Genomic DNA, 19,579 nt, shown 5'->3' with positions numbered 1-19,579 from the left:
ATGATAAATCGGGTGATCGTGGTGGCCATTCAATCGCTCCCTGTCGACCAATTCATCTGCCAGAAAATCAGGAAAGCTAGGTGTCATTAAGGGGTCTCATTGTGGCTTCCAGCAGATTAAGGTAGAGTTCACCGGTTAGATTTTCTTCATTGGTCCTACAGTTATGTATTATTAAAGTAAAGCAACTTAAAAAAAAAAATTACTCTCTTACTATTATCTTATATTTATGTTTGACTATAATAAAATATAAATGACCCCTGTGCCTTCCCAGGAATGCATACAATGCAGATAAAATGCGGACATATTTCAACAGACAAAAAAAATACATTTTTTGACCTGGCAATAAGTAAAGCAACTTTTAGGTCATATTATAAATATGGCAGATTAGAATAAAATCAAATAATTATTTTAAAACCCGTTTATTCGTATTACCTACAGGAAAAGTAATACCGAAACAAATTAAAAGTCGCGTTGTCGATCTATTTCGTGAAGATGCGAAAAAAGTGGTAAATAGCAAGACGATTTGGCATTCATAAATTAATTGTATCCCGAATTTTACAGCAACTTCAGAAGGAAGGCCATGTGTCTTCAAGATTGAAGACAGGAAGACCATAAAACTACCCCGTATGAAGAGAAGCAAATTTTAAAATGTTCAAAAAGAAATTTATTTTTGTTTTCCTCTCAAATGAAGGCCAAAATCTCTCCTCTCGAAAAAAGACAGACGTGCCCGCATCGAATTTACAGGAAGAGTCATTTGGAGTGATGAATCAAAGTTTAGTCTATTTAACAGCAATGAAATTTAGGTTTAATCCAAAATATATAAAACTGTTAAATCTGTTCCAACTGTAAAGCATGGGGGCGGTTTCGTTATGGTTTGGGGCTACTTTTCAGGATTTGTTATTGGTCCTTTACATCGAATAGTTGGTATTATGGATCGATTTGTTTATAGAGACATTTTAAAGGTACCAATGTTAATAATGCCTTTAAAGTATTATTTTCAGCAAGATAACGATCCCAAACATTCGTCCAAATAGTTAAAGGCTTGGTTTAGCCAAGAAAAAATAAGGGTTTTGAAGTGGCCATTGCAGTCTCCGGATCTAAATCCGATAAAAAATGTATGGAAAATATTGGACAAGAAAACAAGAGCAAAAACCTATTTAAATGTAGAAGAACTATAGAATTGGCATGGAAAAATATAGATCCCCACATTATCTGGTATCTTCAATGCGGAACCGTTGTCTGGAAGATATTAAAAATAATGGAAACTTTACAAAATATTAGTTTTTTCATTATAAAATTATTTTGGTATTTAAAAAACATAAATTGAATAAATAGTTGCTTTACTTTTGGCCAGGTCAAAAAATGTTTTTTTATATATATATATAAATATTTTCAGATTTTATTAGCATTGTATGTATTTTCTAAAAACGTACACTGCTCATCTATATTTTATAATAGTTAAAGTTAATAAGGCAGTGAGAAGAGAGAAAAAATATATTTCTTTTAAAAGTTGCTTTACTTTTTGCCAATACTGTATAATAGAAATATAGCGATAGTAGCAACAAGTTTGTTTCTTGACATTTTCATTTAAAAAAAAATTAACACTCATCAGTAGAGCAAATATTCTGTAAAATATTTGGATTATTGTTTATAAAATTAGTCATTAATTCATAAAACTCAATTCTTTTATCAAAATCGTCATCAAAAAGCTGTTAAAGAATTTGCATTTTATACTGGTGAAATTAATGTAACTTTAGTGCTTTTCTTACTGTTTCATGAGACATTCGTACCCGGAGTGACACACTGCGAAGTGATGTAGAGAACACATCCAAAATATGACGATTACTTCTTTTTTTGATTGCAACCAAACCAGTTTCTATAAACTTAGCAATTAATTTAAAAACATATTTATGATTTAATTGACTATTAGTATATCTTTCGGTTAACAATGCTGCCGTTCTTCTTGCACATCTTTAACTTTCTCCGTAAATAAGAATAATTTCCGTTCTTTGCTTAAGATTAAACACCATTTTCTAAAAAATACTTAAGAGCCCACAACGCTTGACTTTTTTTAACAACTTTTTAACTAATTTGTTAATCATTACTAAAGTGATTACCACGCAAGTACTAGTTGAGGAACTCTATCAAGTTCGCTTGATTTTTCGCAAACTTCTCAATCAAAAAGCTCAAACTAACCTAAAAAATGTCCCCCTTAAAAATAATATTGACGTGTTTTTTGAAATTTTTAAATTTTATACAAGGGTAGAAATATAGAGGGTGGTACCTTTTCAACTTGACACCTTGTATTGTGTAGGAGAAAGTGTAATAGGGAAGTGTTTAGGAGTAAAATATTTTCCCTCTCTTCAAGTGATATCACGTGGAACTGGAAGCCTTTTGTGGATAAGATTCGATTAAAATTTAATTTTTTACGAAAAAAAACTGAGAAAGCACACACATAAATCTATTCTAGACGAAATTTACTCGAACGGACTCTAAGTACTTTTCAACCCTTCCGCGGTGTCCAATAATTCACCTGACCGCACTTTCCTCTAATTACGCGCAGTTTACGGCGAAATATGAGCCGTAAATAACGGCGCAAATGCTCACTGTCCGATTTGTGTCCCTTTACCGTTGCACCACTTCACCGACTAGCCCACAAACAACACTTTTTAGGCACTAATTGTTAACACAAAGCAATATATTACAGGTTAAACATGTCGCCGGCCCGGGTCTAAATGACTGCCCCTAAAACCAAATGGATTTCAAATTGCGGAATACGACTGTACACGCGGACTCCGGGTGCTCATAATACTTTTTCTCCTCGTCGTTTTTTTTATTTGGTTTGTTTTTTGTTTTACCGGATTTTTATATTTTTTCAAGTTATGACTGAAGTTTAAAATTTATTTAGAGAATATTAAATATATACAGAGCGCGTTGCGGACACCTTTCTAACCGGTCGGTAGTCCTTTAAGAATTTATGAATTTCTTCCTTCTTCATCTTGATATTTTTAGCTTATTCTTTCCGTTTCACATAATTTTTTTCCCAAGTATTTGGGTTCATGTTTGGAAAATTGAATTTTTCTAAATTCTTTTCTTATATAATTTTTTTTACCAATGACTGCATAAATCTTTTAAAAATTCTATTTTTCCGGCATGGCTTTCGCAGTAAGATAGAAAAAAGATAATGATTTTTTATTCTTTTTATTTATTTATTCTTCATACAAAGATTTCACAAGAAAACTATTAACAAGAGAATTATAATAAAATCAAACTTATATCTATAACAGTCAAAGTCATGCAATTACAGTTTAAAATCAAACACGTAATATTTCAATTCTCAATTAAAATTTGGTTACACACATTATCACGCCTGGCCTAACTCTACTTCAAAGTACTGATTATAGGAATGTAGGGGATTTTCGACAAGTACCTTCTTTAGTACACTCTTAAAGTATGAGATTTTTTAATAGATTTTATATGATAGGGTAATTTATTGTAGGCTATTATTATCATATACATATGGTACTTCCTTGATAGTGGGATGTGATATGTCCAACCGTAGTGAGGTTGTTAGTATATCTTGTTTGCATACCTGAATTGATTTGAAAGTTAGCTGTTAAAAGTCTTATTATTCAACAGGAAATAAATTCCAATAATAAGACAGTTATTAAAATATTTACAGTAATGCAACAAGATCAAAATCATTAACTGGTGCGATATAAAACCAATAGTAGGTAAAAGGTTAACTGCTTAAACAACTAACTAATTCTATCTATAGAACAGATTTGAAATTATTGAAAGTCATGCGAAGTAGATCAACATTAAAGCGTCACTACAGCAGATTGATTAAACAGCAGATTGATGAAGAGACAGTGCATTAAACCTTAAAAGCAATAACTTCAGGCTGAATCTCAGGGAAAATATTTTAAAAATATTAAAAACAAAATTGTTCTGCTGAAAGAACATAGTTCTGTTAATCTTATAATAAAATATTGCTTTTTAAAAAAATATCCCTTGAGCTACATTAGCGTTAAAGGTAAGGTCTTTGTCAACAGATACCCATATACCACGAACTGAGTCACAATTTAGAAGTGTTTGGAAGAAATTGAGATCTTGGTACAACCTATTACAGGACTTAGCAAAGCTATGCAGATACATTGCACAGTCATAGATTAAGTTCATATTTGCAATTTATAGCCTCATATTATGCGTTTCTGAAAAATAATGTTAAATTAGTGATCCTGAAAAAACGATGCTGATAAAGATGTTTAATTTGAGAGATTGCTGTAAAGCAGATCTCAAGTAAAACTTGACAAAATGAAGATTGAGCGATAGTTCTTCACTAAATTACTTTCTCCTAATTTAAAGATAGGATAAGATCAGACGATGGGAAGAGTGTATGTGCATAGTGGCAAATTAAAAAGTATACAAACAGTTTCAGTAAAAGCATAAATACAATAAGTCATTCAGTCTTCTAATTTTTTGATATTTTTTTTAAGGATGATATATATATATATACAAATTATTTAATTCATAGATATGAGAAGCACATTGTACATGACTGAAATCGTCAGATAGAGTGCAGCAGCATTCATAATCTGCGGAGGATTATAGACAAAATCCTCATTATAGAATTTCCAGGACTTGTTATATAAACCTTACAAGCTACTTTAATATAGGAATTTGCGGATGCTAAACCTTATAGTCAACTAATGATTTTTTTCTTTTTCACCTGCCATGGCAACCTGTACAATTGACATTAAAGATCCTTATGCAAGCGCTCTTCAATGATGAGAGATCAAGAAAAAGAAGAGCCATATATACACGATACTTCCGAAGAAGGAGGAGAAGAAGAAGAAGAATGCGGTAAAATTTATTGTTCGATCCCAAAGGGGCCACAGGGCATATATAACAGACCGTGGTGGTCAATAAATTGCGTTTTCGCGAGACCGACTGAAAAATTGGCAAGATTGGCATCGCGAGATGGCGCGCCCATCCTTGTCCTGTAGGTGTGGGATGGAGGACGGACCTATTTCGATTGATGGTCCATTGTTGGAATACGGTGTCTTAACGTCCTTCGCTAATGTAATATTTTGAGAGATTTATGGTTTTTTTTTTACGATTTCAATAAAATGATGAGTTTTGGAGGCTATTTAGTATGCTTTAAAGAACTGTAGTTTTCATGACTGTAGTTTTCATGACGTATATGGTACACGCGACCTACAAAGCTAATTTGGGAATAGTAAGATAAGACGGCAATATTGGGGAAATTGCAAAACGAGGAAGTGTGGAAAAACAGCAAGATTGAAATAATAGCGTGTTCGCGTTGTCTTTCTGCATTTGCAATTTATTTTACGGACAAATATATTTACAAATAAATTAACACTTGATAAAATTTTATCGAAATTCTAGTTCTCCAGGTCATGCATTCTACTTTTAATGAGACTTTTCCTGTTTTCTTAGATACGACATTTGTAGTCGTTATAAATTTATCAATTTAAGACATTTGAAGCTACTTGAATTTTTTTTCTTAAAGTATTTTTTTTTTAATTTCTGGAAATATTATTATAGAAATATTAGAATTTGAAGCTATTAGTAGATATTTTTCTTCAAATATTTTTTTTGCTTCTTTCTAGGTATTTAGTTTTATCCAAAGGCTTGCAAGTTCCTTATAGCTATTTGCATTATATTTTTTAAATTGTGTTCTGGACTAATGGGACACTTCTTTCTAATATATATCAAACTTTTGGAGCCAATATAAATTTATTGAAGGCATCTGATGCTATTTGAAATTGTCTCCTTGAAGCACTTTTTTTGTTTTTCTAGATACTTAGTCTTATCCTAGGACGTTGATGTCCCTTAAGTATTTTTCTGGATTTATAGGACATTATTCCTCTGTCCTTGAAAATTTTTAATTATTTCTAATATATTCCAGTCATTTGAAGTCATTTTAAATTAATAAAGCCATTTGAAGTTATTGATAAATTTTTTCCTTGAAATAATTTCTTTGTTTTTTCTATATATTTAGTTTTCTTCCAGGACTTTGATGTTCCTTACAGCTACTTGCAATATATTTTTTAAATTGTCTTCTGGAGTAATGGGACACCTCCTGTGTCCTTAAACATTAAAAATTATTTCTTTAATATTCCAGGCATTTGAAGTCATTATAAATTAATTCAAGGCATTTGAAACTATTAGAATTTTTTTCCTTAAAGTATTTTTTTTAGTTTTTTTTTCTAGGTGAAGTATTATTATAAGACTTAGAAGTTCTTTATAGCTATTTGCATTATATTTTGTATATTGTCTTTAGGACTAGTGGGACACTTCCTGCGTCCTTAGGCATTTATATTCATTTGTTTTATATTCTTGGCATTTAAAGTCATAAATTTATTTAAGGCATTTGATGCTATTTTAAATTTTTTCTTTAAAGTGTTTGTTTTTTCTAGACTTCCAGACATGGTTTTGTTCCTTAAGACAGTTTTTCATTTTGTTCAAGGCATTGACCTAATTTTATATGTTTTCCACAAATTTGCTATAATTATAAATGTTTTCCAGGCTTTTGGAATCATCACCACTAAAAATTACGTTTGGTGCCTTTAAAGAATTGTTTGTAAAGTCATTTTTCATTTATTTTAGGGATCTGAAGGAATTTTTTAGGTCTACCAAGACTTTGGTTTAATAATTTTATGCCTTTCATACATTGAAAATATATTTTGGTGTCTTTCAGATATTTGCAGTAATTTTTCATTTTTGTTTAAAGCACTTGCGTAATTTTGTATATTTTCTATAAATTTAATATAATTGATTCATGCTTTTCAAGCTTTTGGCATCATTATTGTATTTCTTACAGGCATCTGAATTTGTCGTGTGATATATACATGGGACACGAGGCCTGGTAAACAAAATCCTCTTTTATTCAATAGATATCTAAAAAAAATAAATGCACTTTTCTTTAATGATTACAATAAGCAGTATACGCTTAGAAATCCAGACTCTAATACTTATTAAGATCCTAAAGAGATTTCTTCCGCAATTCCAATCGAAACAAACGCGCCTATATCATAAAATCGTATAAAATCCCAATAAGATCATTGAATAACTGAAAATGCACCACACCGAAGATAAAGTTATTGGACTTATAAAGTTGAATTATCTTATTACAGGTATCCCCGCAGCACAACATGAAGCCGGCATAAAACACAAATTAAAATAGCTGATATATTGATAATTAGTTTTACAGTTACAGTTGTAATGGCCCAAGAATCCGAACGAGTGAAATGGAGTTATTTTGTAGATTTATGTGCCATTAGATAAAATGGAATGAAATATAAGGTGTTTCTTTTAAAAATATGAATTTATAATATCCTTAGAGTGTCCTCTTGATCTTTTTTCAGGAGACGTGCATATACCGAGATATTCGTCAACATGCCATAAGTCCATCTTTTGCCATTTTTCATGCTTTATCCACAAATTATTGAAAATTTCTTGTTTTATGGTCATATAGAGTGAAGGAAATAGTCAATCCATATGTCAAGACGTTCCATTTTAGTCCAGGAGAGATGGAACATGGTTTTTCTAAGCTTAATAAATCTAACTTAAAGACATTAATCGAAATAAATAATACGTATACCTAAAAAAAAAACTTTTATGTTATATTGATCTAAAATAATTGTTTATACAATGGTCCAACTCATTTAAGGTGTAAGGATGAAATTGACCACATAATTGGGAGTGATATACCTATACACTTTGGCCTTCATATCTAGAACAACCATCGTGGAACCAACGAAAACAAGTTGAACACTTAATTCAGTTTTGTTGCTTTTATTGAAGTTCATCCTATGACCTACACAATTATTGTCATCCCACTCTTTCACAAATCACCTATCATAGTCTTCTTTCACAAGGTCATCAGAGTTGAAGTGAGATTCAGATGTTGAGTCGATCTTCGAACTGCAATTGATGCAGTTCTTTATATTCTCTTCTTCGGATTTCTTTCTTTGATTCTCATTCTTCTGTTTCGGTATTCCTTCACTGGGGAGGTAGGTCAATTTAAAAGGAATCAGCTGCAATTAATAAATTTCCTATTTAAGTTTCTTGTTTAATTTATTAATTTTTTTGGGTTAAGAAGCTTAAAACTGAACTGCATAAACTTCAAATTTAAGCCTGCAGCTTGAAACTATCAAGAGTATCTTTCGATGTGCTCGATTGATCTAAAATTAAGTCTTACAGGTGACGATGCCTCACAGGAAATTGTGTTTTTATTCCCAGCTTCAATTTTAGAAACCTAGACGTCAGCTACTTCATATCTGTGTTTCTTCTGACAAATAGATATCATCGGGAATTGCATATTTAATGAGCAAACAAAGTCTTATCGTTGTCAAAGCAGACAGATTTCGACCAAGATGTGTTTAGAAAGGTTTTAAATTGAAGTCGATTAATTTTTTTTTGTAGAAAGATTCTTCACAATAAAACTGTTAAACAGAAGTTATGGTTATACCATAGATTATGCGCCGGCGTAGATAAGTACAACGTTCGGTCACCTCGGTCCGTAAATTTCATTAATTTATGTCCTATTATTGTAAAAATAATTAGTTACAAGTGTTTAAGGTGTTATTTTAAGTAGTTCCAGCCATGGGGAGAAATACAGTTAATTCGTCAAACGCCCAAGTAAGTCAAAATCCCGAAATCCAAAAGTTGAATGAACGAGTAGAGCAAATGGCGTCCCAGTTTAAAATCGAATTTGACAGCTTTAAGAAGAATCTAAAAGCAAGAACCACATCGACATCCACCTCAAAGGATAACTCTCATTTGGAGGATATTGCTGAGTTATCAGTAAGATTTTCTACCTTTGAAAAAACTGTATTAGAAAACATAAATAATATCCGTCAAAACATTACGCAATTAAACCTTCAAGTGTCAAAACACAGTACGGCAACCAATAGAAACACCGTATTAGTTCACGGCATTGAAGAAAATTCAAATGACGATCTGTACGACGGTATTATTGATCTCATTTCTACAAAAATAAATATTCCGGTACGCAAATATGATATAAATTTTTGTCACCGGCTGGGCAGTAAAGATCAACAGCTGGCCTTAAAACCTAGGCCAGTTGTGGTCTCATTTTGCCAGAGATGGTTGCGCGATAAAATTTTCTACAGTAAACGGTCGTTGAAGGGGACAAAAGTCATGTTATCCGAGCTGCTTACGGTTTCCCAGCATAGTTTGTTAAAAAAAGTTCAAGTTCAATATAAAAACTCCTGCTGGACCAAAGGGGGGCAAGTGTTTGTTGTGCATAAAGGTGTTAAAGTGCTAATAAATTCTAAAGACAAACTGGGTGAACTTACAAGGAAGAACGACAACAATCAGGACCCGAGTAATTACTAATGTAAGTGTTTTTATTTTTAAGTTGGGTTCAAAGTGTAAATGTGTTGAATTGATCAAAGAAGGTTAACGACTTGAATATGGTGTTTTTTTCCGGTTCATTGTGATTTTCTTTTTTTGGTTTTTGTTTTAATTTTTTTTTCAGTTCATGTATCTTGCATTTTTTATGTTGTTTATATCAGGAAACTCCATATTATATTATTTACCTTTCAAAATGCTTTTCAAAAAACTTACGCTCTCTGTGTATCATTTATTTTTTGGGTTATTAGTTATTTAGTTTGTAGTATTAAGATTCTCAATCTTCGGTATTTGAGTAATTGGGTCTATACAGATGGGAAGGACAAGGCCTATATTGTATATCTTTTTTACTCTCACTCTATTAAAATTATAATGATATAATGATTAAAGCTTATGAACTTTTGTCTTTCATATCCAGTTTTTCTAATCACAGTTATGTGTATAAGTTTGGTGTGTATATTTATATAACACTGATTAATTATAATTATTTTTTTCATCTTAAATTACAATTATAAATTAGTTTAGTTAAAAAATAACTTCTGGTTCTAAGTTACGACACAAGATCCAATGTGATCACTTCATTTATTAATTTTCTTTTTGATATATTCAAATCTCAAGGATGTAATCTTATATCTTGTGAATATTATTTAAATAGGCCAAGGTGCACCTATGCAATGTTTAGTCAAAGCATAGTGAGTGCTGCTGTTGTGATATGCGTTTTGTTTCAATTAAATTTATGTTTTGAGAATGTATGGTTGATAGTTTGTATTAAATATTTGTTAGTTTTACTGTCATGGCGAAGGGGGTGGGTGGATGTGCGTGGGTCAGGATATTTTTTATGGGGTGATGGCGGTTAATACAGCAATACGAGCGGTTAATCAGCAAGATAATTTGATGAATCAAGATTATAAGAGGGTAGGTATGAATTTTACTGTTGCGCATTCTAATATTCGATCGATGAATACCGGATTTGACGAATTTTCAAATTATGTGTTTGATTACGACTTTGACATTTTGGGACTGTCAGAAACGTGGTTAACTCCTGAGCATGATAGCAGTAGCTTCGAAATTCCTGGATACAAACTTATTAGGAGAGATCGAGTAGGAAGGGGTGGAGGCGTAGGGATATACATTAAAAACAAATATAAAAATGAAAATATATATTTTAATGTAATTTCAGCTGATTTTGAATATGCTAGCATTAAACTTAATATAAATAAAAGATCAATTCTGTTTACAACTGTATATCGTCCGCCTTCATCTAATGCGGATCATTTTATTGATTGGTTAGAGGAAATATGTAGCTTATCCTTGCCATTTTACGATCAGGTTATCTTTGTTGGAGATATTAACATTGACTTTTTAAAACAACATTCACCGAAAAAAAAACTTGAAAGACTCTTAGAAATTTTTAACCTAAAACAGGTTATTACAGAACCTACTCGAATAAATTTTGCTGCAAATAGTTTCAGCCTCATTGATATTATAACAAACCAATCATCAATCATAAAAAAATCAGGTTCAGTAAGTATTTCGCCAGACATTTCAGACCATAATATGGTATATACTGTTTTGGATTTTGCCAAGGGACGTGATACTGTTAAATACATCCAGTATAGAAATTATAATAATATAAATCGCGATCAGTTTAACTTAGACGCAGAACAGCTACCATGGGATAATATATATTATACACAAGATATAGATAAAAAGATTAACATATTTAATAGGAATATATTATTTTTAATAAATAAACATGCTCCGCTATTATCCAAAAAGGTAAAAGAAAAACCGTTTACGCCGTGGATTACAAATAATATTAAATTTCTTATGAAAGAAAGAGATAAGGCTCATCGTAGATATTTGAAACAAAAAACTGAAGCACACCTCCAGTACTATAGGCAATTAAGGAATTTCACTAAGCATGCTGTTGCGAGGGAAAAAATCACCTATTTCAACACAATGTCACAAAAGCATGGAAGAGAATTTTGGAATGCTGCAAGAAAATTAAACCTTGGCTGTAAGAGGAATTCTGGCTTACCAGACAAGTTTTTAAATGCAACTGCTCTTAGGAACTATTTTTCAGGTTTAAATACTACAGCTGATACAACTTCAAATGAAAAACTTAATTTTTATAAAGCTAATAGGTATTTTGACACAAGGTCTTACCTAAATTTTACACAATTGGATGAGCCAACATTAATTAAAATCATTAAAACAATACACTGTAACCCAATAGGTGAAGACTCCATAGGCTTAAAAGATCTAGAAATGTGCCTACCATATCTTACAAAACCATTATTAAATATTTTAAATAGCTGCTTATTACAAAATTTTTATCCTACAATTTGGAAAAAAGCTATTTTGAAACCTCTAGCAAAGGTGGCTAATCCAAAAGGGTTTAAAGACCTTAGACCCATTAGTATACTGCCTCTGGTTTCTAAAATTTTAGAAAGGTTTGTGCACCAACAAATATGCAGCTTTATCGATTTTTACAATATCATCCCGGACTGCCAATCGGGTTTTAGAAAGAACTTTAGCACTACCACGAGTCTAGTACACCTTCTTAATAACTGTAGGATTAATGAGGAAAAAAAGGAAATAACATGTCTTGGATTATTGGATTTTAGTAGAGCTTTCGATACTTTAAACCACGAAATGTTATTAGCAAAGCTTTATTATTTTGGTTTTTCGAATCACGCGATTGATTTCTTTAAGTCATATCTTAATAATAGAGTGAATTGCGTAGTAATCAACAAGGCTTCTACAACTGAAAAATCAAGTTATTATCCTGTATCTACTGGTGTTCCCCAGGGTTCTATTTTGGGGCCGTTGCTTTTTTCATTGTATGTTGCAGATATGAAATCCTGCATAAAGTACTCAATGTTACAACAATATGCTGACGATTCCCAGCTGTATACTTCATTTTCACGTGAAACTCTACCCATAATAGAAGAACAATTTAATAAGGATTTAGAAAATATAGATAACTTTTCCTGCGACCATAATTTGAAATTAAATTCGTCTAAATCATGTATAATTTTTCTGGGTGGTGGAAAGAACGCCCTTAATGCAGCAACAACTTTAAATGCAAAAATTCGTAATGAACAGCTACCAGTAGTACGAGAGGTCAAAAACTTAGGAGTATACATTGATAGCGGTATTTCATTTCAAACACATATAAAGAATAAGCTCAAAATTGCATACATGCGCTTAAGAAAACTTTACGGCTTAAAAAATCATTTACCTCCTAAAACTAAATATTTTTTATGTAACACACTTGTTTTATCCTTATTTGATTATTGTGATGTGGTATATTCGGATTCATTGACTGAAGACTCCGCTTACTCAATACAAAAACTTCAGAATTGTTGTATGCGTTTTTCCTACAAAATTCCATTTAGAAGTCACATTTCTCCTTATTTAAACAATAACTTAATTCTAAATATGAAAAATCGTAGAAAATATCATATGTATTCCTTCGTGTATAAAGTTATAAAAACTAGGGAGCCATTATATTTAGCTAACAATTTTACAAATTTTCTTCATGAGCATAACACTAGATTTATAAATTTATTTAGAATACCACAACATAGAACAGCAAATTTTCAAAATTTTTTTTTGTTTTTGTCGCCTCTCAACTTTGGAATAGACTTCCGGCTAATTGCAAAAGTTTTCCGTTTACTGCATATAAAAAATATATTCATAATAAACTGCTTGATTCTCAAAAAAACAATACTTAATCTACAATAAAAATTAAAAGAGCTGAGCCGCTCGGCCTTCTATTGCTGTCTACTTATTATTGTTATAAATATTAATTAATTTACCTTTCCTGCATATCCAGAACCCCCGCCTGCTTTGCCTTACTTAAATACTTAAATATGATACTCAATACATGCATGTCTCGATTAATTAAGAAAATCTTTTTTTTTTTACTTTTTACTTTTAAGGTTTTTGAAGGGCTATGCCACACAGGTTCTATCTTATGATGAACCTGTGTAAACGGTTCTCTATAATCGAGGCATGGTCCTATTTATCATGTATTTGATAGGTTGTACAACATATGTATATTATTATGCTACAATATTGCATATGATTATTTATTTACCTTCATGATAAATAAATTTGTTTTGAATTTGAATTTGAATTTGAATTTGAATATTATTTCTTTTCACTATCTCTGTTAATTCAAATAGAATTTCGACAAGGAGTATGTCCTCGATTTTGCATTTTTTTTTATGTGGTTGACGATTTTTGCTTGATTTTCTGTCCCCAATAATGCAGACGGTCCCATAGCTCCTTTGAAATAATTTTGTGATTTTAGACGACGTTTCAGTGTATTTTGTGAGATTTTAAAAGATTTGGCAGTAGCATTGACTCTCATTTGTTTATCTTCTACTGCTTTACTAGCTTCTTAAGTAGCAAAGAACAGTTAAATCAACGTTGAAGAAAGGTCGATTAGCAACGTAGACGTTGCTATATCAAAAACCAACGGTCAATAGATATTATAAAAGCATCATGACGATCAACGTAATTTCCGGGAGCTAAATATTGTAATTGCAGACTTGATTTTTAAAAAGAAACATTAATCTATCTTAAAATAGTAATGATATTATAATAATTATAGAATGGTTTAATTGAAATGGAGTGACTTAGATACGTGCACAATTTTCTATACTCAAACTGAGATTACTGTAGTGCAAGCGCACCTTGCTTCAATTTGACAACCTTATTATATTTACCAAGAACAGAATGATGATGAGTCAAAATTGAAACGTTCTGTATACATAGATCATGTGAAATCAATAAAACATCTATTCAACGATTAATTGAAGGTTGATATCAACGATCATCTTGATTCAAGAAACAAAAATAATGTTGTCTTAGTTATGACATTGTGGTACCTCATCAGAGTTGATGCACTGTTGTTACAACCTAAGTCAACTTCGGAAAGTTTCGCATATTGAACGTACACCTTACTGCCTGGGTTTGATTAAGTTTTCCTCGTCCCAGAATCTCTCCCAGAATCAATCGGCTCATTTTATATAAATTTGTTAGCTATTATTCTTATTATTAATTTTTAATCAAATATTCTATTAGTCTTTTAAGGGCGCGGAGAATATCAATGATGAAATTCTTCAAATCTTCTCATTTATTACAGATTTATTCTTCAACAACACATGCTGACCCACAGCGGTAAGATATGCCGATGTCCAGAGATCGGATGTTTCTTTCTAGCCAGGAAAATGAGTGAGCTACAAGAGCATCTACAGACCCACGGTACCGAGAAGCATTTCGCATGTGACCTTTGCGGGTATAAAGGAAAAACCAAGAGATTACTGAGCAGGTATACTATTTTACCCTTTCTAAGTCACTTTTTAAACTTTGGCACTTCCCTTACAGCATATGTAATATTTCAATAATGATTTTCTTCTCACACATTATATACGAAAGTGCTAAAAGAAGAAAAAAGGTCTAAGATATGTGAGTGTGATTCCTAGTGGTTCTCTTGCCATCTGAAACAAAATACGCCCCAGTAAACCTCCATTGTAAAAGTCTTAAATTCCCTTTTCAAAGGTTCGTTAATGAGTACAACGTTTCGGCATAAAATGCGTTTAAATTCCGATAAGGTAAAGCTCCGAACTATCGGGTTCGCGAACGTGACAATAAAGTTCCGTCTTGACGCGCAGACAAGAGCCGGGCACCAGATCAAGACTTCGATAAGCGCCTAATTACACGGCCATGGCTTACCGAACGTCAATTTAACCCGACCCTATATCCGACTGTACAAGTGTAACTCACCTAATTTATGTTCTATATACCCCGATTGATCAGAAAATTCAGTAAATTTTTCGGTTTTTCTTTGAATGCGCGAATTGACGCGATTTTGATACAACCAATTATTAATTCTGTGGAAACTACATAGTTATATAGAGCATTCCAATTAATATACTAAGTGTAATCATCATTTAATGATGTTTTTTACTTACCAAATATGAATGCAAATGTGGATGCATTCGCTAACCTTTTAATTGCATTTTTTGATATTATCTTTAATTATTACTTAAAAATAACGCTTTGATAGGTCGAATTAGAACCCGATGCTATGCCTACCGTCTGTAAACTCATTAATTGTATCCGACTGCTTGAAGGAAATAAAAAAAATATTCCAGGCAGTCGAGTTTCAATCCAGTGCTCTCTATAACTGATGAAATACAATTAAATAGCTTGAAAACTTTCAAAATTCATCTAAGGAGTTGGATACCACTGCTCTATTTATAAATAATGACATACAAAAAATTAAAACTTTCGTCCAGGAAGTCCAGTTAGAACTTGATGCTATACATACCTTCTGTGAGGTGATCAATTCCACTCAACTGCCCGGAAGAAATAAAAATGTTATGTATTATAACTGGGAGAGAACAGAAGGGATATCTTGAAAGTCAAAGTCGATTGAATGGGTCGGTCGAGAACTGAAAGCTTATAAGGGACTTAAACGTTTACGGATAATGTATTAACATTTTTTCTAACGATCACTGGTCTGCAGAGGATATAATTTTGTAAGTATTTCTCAAGTTGCTCCAGACTTAGATTTATTGAGGTTTTACTCAAATAATAGTTCATCAAATCCACATATATTTAATTTTAGATTTGCTACTTTAGAGAAGGTTCATGATGCTTTATAGGAGATGACGATATTGGAATTGACATACTACTCTATTATTGTTTGTTAATACTCTTTGTAATTACACATGAAACATCATGTTTCTCTGACCAATGGAAAGGCTCTTCCGAAGGTAGATAATCTACTTGAGCTAAAAGTCTTACGACCAGTTAATGTTATCTCAACTTTATTTAAAACGAATCCTCAATAATCAAATAAAGAAACATGTTTGACGGTATAATATATTGCCGAAAATACAGTACGGATTTCGACCAGGATATAGTTGGTCAAGTAACGGATGACATATTCTACTCTATAGAAAATGATATATTGACTACTTTAATGCTCCTTGACTACTCAAAAGCGTTTGACAAAATAAATCGCATGCTTCTTCTAGCAATTTTGAAATATTTTGGATAGTCAGTCTTGTAAGCTTGTTGCAAGTTATCTTCAGGGTGGACGACAAAAGCTTAAAGTGAATGGCATTCATTGGAATTTCATAATTTTCCAATCTCAACTACATGAAATGATGAATATCATCCAGGTTATAACTTAACGCTTTCTTAAAAATTAGAATTTATTCGACTATTACGAATAATTCCTTTATTTCTTTGGATTTTTTAAGCCTCATTTCCGAATTCCATAAGTCTATTTTGGATTTTCTTGAATCGGTTTTCTCTATTTTTAAGATGGAAAATCGTAAATTTTCTTGTTTCGTACTTCTGGCGTGTAACAAACTGTATTTTAAGTTTCCTGCAATGACTCATTTTCTTGTGTTTTTTATCTTTAATAACTGTAGCTGCCTAAATGAAGAATAAAAGAGTCAGGATTTATTAGGCTATCATGGTTTTTCAGATTTCATTCCCTTAAATTCTTTTTAACTTTTTCTCACGTTTGCCTTTGGTTCTGACTCTAAGCAACTGTCTTTCGGGTTTTCCACTTTTCCCAGGGATCAATTTTAAAGCCTTTAGTTTTTGCACTTTACACCTCCCAAATGATAGAACTTATAGCACATTTTGTATACAGATTATGTGCAGCTTTTCAAAGACAAATCACCTTTTGAAATCTGTAGGTCAACTAAACCAAGATCTACTCATCTCGTAGTATCTCAGAAAGCATTGCTTGGATCTCGATCCTTTTAAGTCCTAGATGTTGCTTTTTATTAGAACTCGGTAACAAATCGGTTGGCTGCTATTAATATAACAGCTAGAAACGAGGCAAATAAATTTTTTATGCCAAAGAACTAGGGGCACGTGTCGGTTCAGTTTTTTCCCATTTACTTAAAAACTATACATTTCCCAGAAAAACTCATAGGGTACTTTTTAAAGAAAATTTAATTTCCTTTAATTTGATATATATCGCAGCTAGACACGAGGTAAATAAAATTTTTATGCCAAAGAACTAGGGGTGCGTGTCGGTTCAGTTTTTTCCCATTTACTTAAAAAATATACACTTCCCAGAAAAACTCACAGAATACTTTTTAAAGAAAATTTAATTTTCTTTAATTTGATATATATTGCAACTAGAAACGAGGTAAATAAAATTTTTATGCCAAAGAACTAGGGGTACGTGTCGGTTCAATTTTTCCCCATTTACTCAAAAACTATGTATTTTCAAAAACAAACTCATAAGATATTTTTTACTAGAATTTAATTGCCTTTCATTTGATGGGCATTACAACCCCATATATATCACCCTATACTTACTCTGCCACTTATTAGTACTCCCTCATTTTAATTTTGCGGATTTTATAGTCCATGTATGCTAGAAAGGTATAAATACCCTATTTAACCACTGAATAAGATTGATTGGGGGATCTGTGTGGAGAGCAGGAAGTAAAACGTTAAATGAATTCATCAGAGACATATCCTTCACTTAGTTATTTCATAAAATATTTGCAAGAGAGTGTCAAATTCCTTCACATAGTTTTAACTTGCAGACATATGATTATTCATCAAGAGACCAAGAGGTTTAGCTGTAACGTATGCCAGTTCACTTGCAGATCAACTTCCCATTTGAAAAGACACGTCCGGCTACATACCGGGGCGAAACCGTATAAGTGCCCCTATTGTGATTATAAATGCAATAATATGGTAAGTATTTTTACTTAAGTTGATTTATTTAAAAAAATAGTACAACTAGTGAGTCATCCAAATAGCAAATAGCTCTGTATCAAGTGGATCATGTGATCTTTGTTAGCCTCAATCTGAACTGAATCTTCAGTAACCGTATAAAAATATCCTTTCCAGAGTTTAACGTGCTTAGTATGGATGTTATGTGACCGTGGATTTTTGGAGTAACATAACTGTTAAATGTAACTTGAACAGATTGAATGAATGATGCAGGTTTAATCAAGAATAAGGATGACTTTGATGAACAAAATATCTAACCATGGTTTATCATGAAGACTCGTAGAAGTGGTTGGTGGAATCGATGCTTTTCTAGAAGTAGAAAATAGGTTTTTATAGAGGTCATTATTCAATTTGTCCAGGCAGTTTAGGATCAGTTTTTATCTCTTCTAGATAGTCGAATGTCTTTTTTTGGGACAGATTTGAGTAAAAGAATAGAGAGTTTCATTTCCTATCTTTCCAGGCAATTGAAGATAATTCTTCTAAGCATTTTACTCCGTTCCCTTGAATCCTTTGACTGAACAAAATATGATCCTTCTAGGCAAATCTTCGACGCCATATTCTCTCCACGGGAAAACACCCTGGAAAATCCGTATACGAGTGCAAATTCTGCAAATCTCGTCATAACTACGAAACTAACAACGGTGCAGAATTCAAAAAGCACCTCATCCTACACCATCGTGAGGATTTTGGTTCGAACAATACGGCAGCCACCTATATCACTGGAATCTATGAGGCAAACGAAGACAGCACTTACTGTGGTGACATTTCCGAAAATGTGGATGAACCTGAAGAAATTACTGAGAAGTATGTCATAAGTAATTCATCATAAATTTTTTTGTCATTTATCTTTTTTTATTTAGAATTATACCAAAAGCTGATGGTATCTTAAAGCTGGACACCAATGAGGATCCGGTGATGCAACCAACCGAACTAGAGAACAAGGACAGAACGCTGGATCAGATGTTGCCGATGTTCATTATACCGAAAGATGACGTGGCCACTGTCGAAATATCCGCTCCGGATGCGTGGAATCTGATTGGGCGTTATGATGTTGATCAAACTGGCACTTTAGTGTCGTTCCAGAGTGAAGAAGATGAGGAGCTTTTTAGGGAGCATTTTTAATGTACTTTTTCTTTAAATAAAATTATGTTTAAAAAGACAAAGTCTTTCCATCCCTATTAAAGGTTTCGTTTTTCTCTCTTCCAAAAAAAAACTGGTTGAAAAGAAATGAACGAGGAGCCGTTAAATCGTACGCTGCTAAAACAGAGAGGACAATTTGTCAGGACACCGCATACAAATCTACGAGGGGCGTATGTGTGACAGCGAGGACACATTGACGGAGACCCGCGGACCAAGACACGAATGTGTGGTCTGGCCC

The 19,579-nt window shown here is 32.3% G+C and overlaps 1 protein-coding gene across 1 annotated transcript in view; it reads left to right on the top strand.

Annotated features, from left to right (window-relative positions):
* The window catches only part of LOC126742307 (chromosome alignment-maintaining phosphoprotein 1), a 31,432-nt gene extending 12,068 nt beyond the window's left edge, over positions 1 to 19,364 (top strand). The window contains exons 15-18 of the mRNA XM_050448947.1: positions 14,567 to 14,752; positions 18,009 to 18,162; positions 18,740 to 19,005; positions 19,062 to 19,364. Coding sequence (XP_050304904.1) covers positions 14,567 to 14,752; positions 18,009 to 18,162; positions 18,740 to 19,005; positions 19,062 to 19,323 — 868 coding nt within the window. The 3' untranslated portion in view covers positions 19,324 to 19,364. The remainder of the gene's footprint in view (positions 1 to 14,566; positions 14,753 to 18,008; positions 18,163 to 18,739; positions 19,006 to 19,061) is intronic.
* The last annotated feature ends 215 nt before the right edge of the window (positions 19,365 to 19,579 follow it).

The sequence above is a fragment of the Anthonomus grandis genome, chromosome 11 (genome assembly GCF_022605725.1).
Source record: "Anthonomus grandis grandis chromosome 11, icAntGran1.3, whole genome shotgun sequence".
Taxonomy (NCBI): domain Eukaryota; kingdom Metazoa; phylum Arthropoda; class Insecta; order Coleoptera; family Curculionidae; genus Anthonomus; species Anthonomus grandis.
Note: the sequence above shows the minus strand (reverse complement) of the source record. Positions and strands in the feature narration are given on the sequence as shown.